This window comes from Oryzias melastigma, linkage group LG1, assembly GCF_002922805.2.
Source record: "Oryzias melastigma strain HK-1 linkage group LG1, ASM292280v2, whole genome shotgun sequence".
In the NCBI taxonomy this organism is placed as follows: domain Eukaryota; kingdom Metazoa; phylum Chordata; class Actinopteri; order Beloniformes; family Adrianichthyidae; genus Oryzias; species Oryzias melastigma.
In genome coordinates this window covers 9808667-9813204 of record NC_050512.1, presented here as the reverse complement: position 1 = coordinate 9813204, position 4538 = coordinate 9808667, and the positions used below count along the sequence as shown (strand labels likewise).

Genomic DNA, 4538 nt, shown 5'->3' with positions numbered 1-4538 from the left:
GTTTGATAGATGCTACCCTTTAGAGCAGGGGTCTCAAAATGGTGACCCATTGGCCATTTGCGGCCCCCAAGTCAATATTTTGTGGCCCCCGCCTTGATTTGAAAGTTAAGACATATCTTCTGCATGTCCACACTTCTATGATGATAGTTTTGTATTTGTTTTGTGATGTTTCATCTTGCTTTATGCTTAAAACGTCACATGTTGTTGTTGGATCTCGTCAGAAAAGTCTTTAGCAACAGTTGCTAGCGTCGTTAGCTCCTGTCGTTTCACAGGACACGCAGAAGATATTGCTTAGTAGTACATAGACATGAACAAATGTTCAATAAACTTGTTCAGTAGACATAGACAATGGACCAAAGACATAGACAGTGGATGCCAAAACATATTTTGGCACAAATGGATCCCAGTAAGGCCCAGACTCAGCAAGACTCTACCTTCAGTGGCTCCAAGGTTAAGTTTGAGAACCCTGCTTTAGAGTGATGGGATGTTAGTCTCCTTAAAACGTTGAAATATGTCAAACAGAGCAGCACTGAGCTGCAGGGGCCTGATATTTAACATATTAATAAATAAAGTCACTGTTCTATGTTGGCTGAAGTACGCACTACTGGTAAACTGATTTTTATTTTTTATTTTTTTGCAAGAATCCATTATTTGTTTTCCTTAAATGTCTTTCTTTAAGAGTATTTAGTCCCTGTACTTATTTTAAAAGGCTTAGTACAGTAGTTATATAGTGGAGCATAATAATAAAAGAATTATAAATTATTTTCTAAGTGTAATTGTTTTACTTTAGAGGCTGAAACATAAAAGATAGCACTTCAGAAAATGTTGATTGTTGATGCAGCATGAAGGTCTTTTTTATCAGGTCATCCATGAGCAAAAGGACACATATGATGATGCTGCAGAAGAATCAATAGCTTTGACCTTTTTTAGTGTTCATGAACATACTGGGTCTGGTTTCTGTAAGTACATGTGCAGCCTTGAAACAGCAGAGATCTTTGTTAGTTTTTTTTTTTTTTTTTTTTGCAGAAGGACATGAGGTGACTGATTACCTGCACAGGCACAATCCATCAAAAAATAAAATGAAAAGATGGAAAAAGTGAAAATGGGAAACCACCTAACCTTGACAATAAAGTATGGATTTTGGCACCAGCTGTTTGCAGTAACTTAACTCTTGATATCTATAGCCCACGCCTGTTTCTGTGAATAAATGGCTCCATGTGGCACCATAAAGCATGACAATGAACTTAATGGATCACATTGCAGTGTGGTGTATTTATGTTCGTTTGCGCTAAAGCAATTATAAACCTGCAAAGTGATGTCAAATCTTAAGTTTTCACCCATTTAAAATGTTTCATGTTTGGATAAAAAGGCACATTTCCATTTCCAGCAGTGCATGATTTGATTTCCCCCACAGCTATGCATGAAAAAGTGTACTACCAGCCTCATTCTCTTTGTCAGAACTGACAGTTATTAGTCTGCAACCTGAGGGAATTTTACGCAAACATTTGGTACAGCTTTACGGCTGTAAGGAAAGTTTAACATTATTCAATCATTTTATTTTATCTTTTATAGTATTCCATTTCTCCCCACATCTTACCTCAGCGCGCCCGAGCCGCGGCGGGGTCGCTAAAACCGCAGCCAGGAGCAGCAGGACCCAAGACCTCATGTTGCCGCCCAGCCTGAGGAGCCGCAAGCGACCGGCTGGGCATTTAGCACAGCGGGGTCCAATCCCGCGGCTGCACCGACTCTCGTCCCAGTGTGTCGTGCGCTGACCGCCTGCGCAAAGCACGCACTGTTAAATATCCCCAAACGTGTCACGGCCAATAAGCGCCGCTTATCCAAATGTTTGCTCACGGTGACTCACGCGGAGGCTAGACGTCTGACTCTATCCATACCGCTGTTTTGACGTCTGACAATCCATAATGTTATTAAAAAAAAATCACTCAAGGAGAGATCAAGGGTGAATAGTGGGATAACGTCAGTGCACACTATGGCACATTCAATACAGTCCCTTCATAAATATTCCTAAAATCTTTGAATTCAGTTCAATTTGAAGCTTTCAAATAAACCAATCCAATAAAAGTATCCGCCAACTCAAAGATGTTTGAAAAAAAAAAATTCCAGATCAAAAATTGCAAAACTGTTGACTTTCCAATGATAATAGTTCAGTTTTCTCCTAATAAATGAACCGTTGCATCTCCAAAGGTCCGTGCGTAAAAGTTGCTTCACTCCGGAATGGCGCTCCGTGCGTAATTCTCTCTACAGATATTAGAATCTTCTTGCTGTGGTGCAAATCACTCAGCTGCACAGACTAGAGGCTCCCTGAAACTTGCTCTCTTCCCGCTGAGTCTCTGTCCTTTCGTTTGGATCAAGCTGTTCTCGCCCTGCGCTCCGCGGCGCGCCTCCCGTCTCTGGTTGCGTCTTGAGCAGCGAGCGGCTTTTACACACAAACACACACACAAGTCTGTTTCACCTCCAGTGAACGCATCAAGTTTGACAGCTTACTTTGTTCCGGAAATGGTGTGATATGGATTTCACAATAAAAAAAGACTCACATAGGCAGTCACATGGGCTAATAATAATAATAATAATAATAATATCAATAATACATACATAAATATAATCAAAAATAAAACATTTTGTTACATGTGTGTCAGATCTATTGAAAGGTCTGTGATTGTCTAAAAAACAATTTAGTCCTGTTAAAAGTTGAACTTTCAGTAACAACAATACAATAATGAACTGTTTGTTTATTCATGCTGAAACAAAACGACAGCAAAGTAGCTACAGTTTAGCCATTTGATAACAAATAAACAAAAAAAAACCGCATTTAAATGTGTAAACTTGTTAAAAAAATTCAAGGTCTGTACCTAGTAAGTGCATCAAGCAGATAAAACAATTTGGTATTTTATTTTGAAAGTTCTTGCCTGGATCTCCAGCTTTAAACATGTCTGGTTGAAGCTCAACACACTCCTGGATCATGTCCTATAGGTATATCTAACTGTCATTCAATGAAATAATAATAATAATCCAAAAAGATTCAAAATGCAAATATTTTTGTTAAGAATTTGAATTTGCTATGCATGGTTAAGGGCTTTTTGGTGATAGACTATACTTTTTGTTCCACACTCGGTGAAATATATCAAAATATTTATGAATTTTAGGACTAAATACGTAAATATTTTACTTTTTTTTATTCCAGAAAGTTTGGACAATCTGAATCTGCTCACAACTACTCATTTACCTCCAAATACTGAGTATGTAAATAATAATAATCTCTAAGGCACAGTATTACAGAAATATCTGAGTCCGGTAACTTTATTCTTATTTTTTTTGCAAAACCTTTAACATGAACCTCAAAACATAACTGGGATGCGGTTTGACAACCATCTCTGCCATCAGTTTTCCTGATTACCAAACTAGTCTTAAATGACAACAGGATGACTCATCGGTTTCACTGAATGGAAATGTTTGGGGGTCATTTGCTTTGCAGCATCTTGGAAACAAATTCCTAAACTTGTTCTGACACGGCAGAATGACCCATCAACACTTTGTATATCTGTCAGCACTGCAGGTATTTAAAGACTGGAGTGATGTATTTGTGAGGTACAGCTGATTATTTACCATCTTTATCTAAAGTGTCACAGATACTTTCTGTCTTTGCGTGACAAACCATTTTGGTCTGAGGAAGCATTTGTTTAGTCTGACTCCTTTGACTTTGTTTGTCCCCGTAAGCTTTGGACGTGTTTTTGACAAAATGTTACAAATGCTGAGAAGCAGATGACAAATTTGTGTCTGCAGAGTGGTGGAGTGGTGTTTTCCAGGAAGCTCTATGTTTCGTTTCAGGGCCGTTGTTGGATGTGTCGCCATGGAAGCGGCAGGTCACGACAGATTCTTCCTTTTGGCAGACGGAAGGCAGAAGCATCCTTACATGTCTATTCCTGGACACCGTGTGCACACAAACACACACACAAAAATATCCACCAATGTAAATGCTAACCTTTTGCCTTCCACTTTCAGCGAGGTGGGGAGGGGGGAGCAAGCTGAGATGACACTGCTGTTACTGACAGGATGAAGTATGAATCCTTGACTAAGTAATGAGTACAGCGAGGGTCTGTGAGTGTAAAGACAACTTTAAGGCATATCAGGTTAACAACTTAAAATTTTCAGAATTCCCACTATGTCAGGGAGGAAGGAGGTGAACACGCATTTGAGCTACAGTAGGTGACATCATATTTTACTGTTCTCCAATCATTCCCATGAAGCAAATTTTGATTGTTTATAGAATACTTCATCAATAAAATAGAGCCAAGGTGTGAATTGAAAACTGTGGTTTATGGGGATGTTGTAAAGTAGAATGTACTAGTGGTCACAACTTTTTAAATATACTTTAATTTTGTTTGGTTGTCAAGTTGAAACTCGTAATAATGTGTAACAATCTGAATTTTTTGGGGGTGTGTCTGCATGGTTTTGTGCAGCTCTTGGAGTCCTTTTTTTCAACCTCTCCTTCAGCTACAGACCAGATAAACTTCTTTATC

General features: G+C 38.8%; 1 protein-coding gene across 2 annotated transcripts in view; it reads right to left on the bottom strand.

Annotated features, from left to right (window-relative positions):
* si:ch211-79m20.1 (bromodomain-containing protein 4B) overlaps positions 1-2499 on the bottom strand; it is a 20998-nt gene extending 18499 nt beyond the window's left edge. Inside the window, exons 1-2 of one of the 2 annotated variants that reach the window (XM_024259242.2) lie at positions 1865-2499; positions 1598-1776 (exon numbers count right to left, since the gene is read on the bottom strand). In XM_024259242.2, the coding sequence (XP_024115010.1) occupies positions 1598-1666 (69 nt within the window). In that variant the 5' untranslated portion in view covers positions 1667-1776; positions 1865-2499. Of the gene's footprint in view, positions 1-1597 lie in introns of both variants that reach the window. The other variant, XM_024259241.2, reaches the window with a different exon arrangement.
* Positions 2500-4538: the final 2039 nt, after the last annotated feature.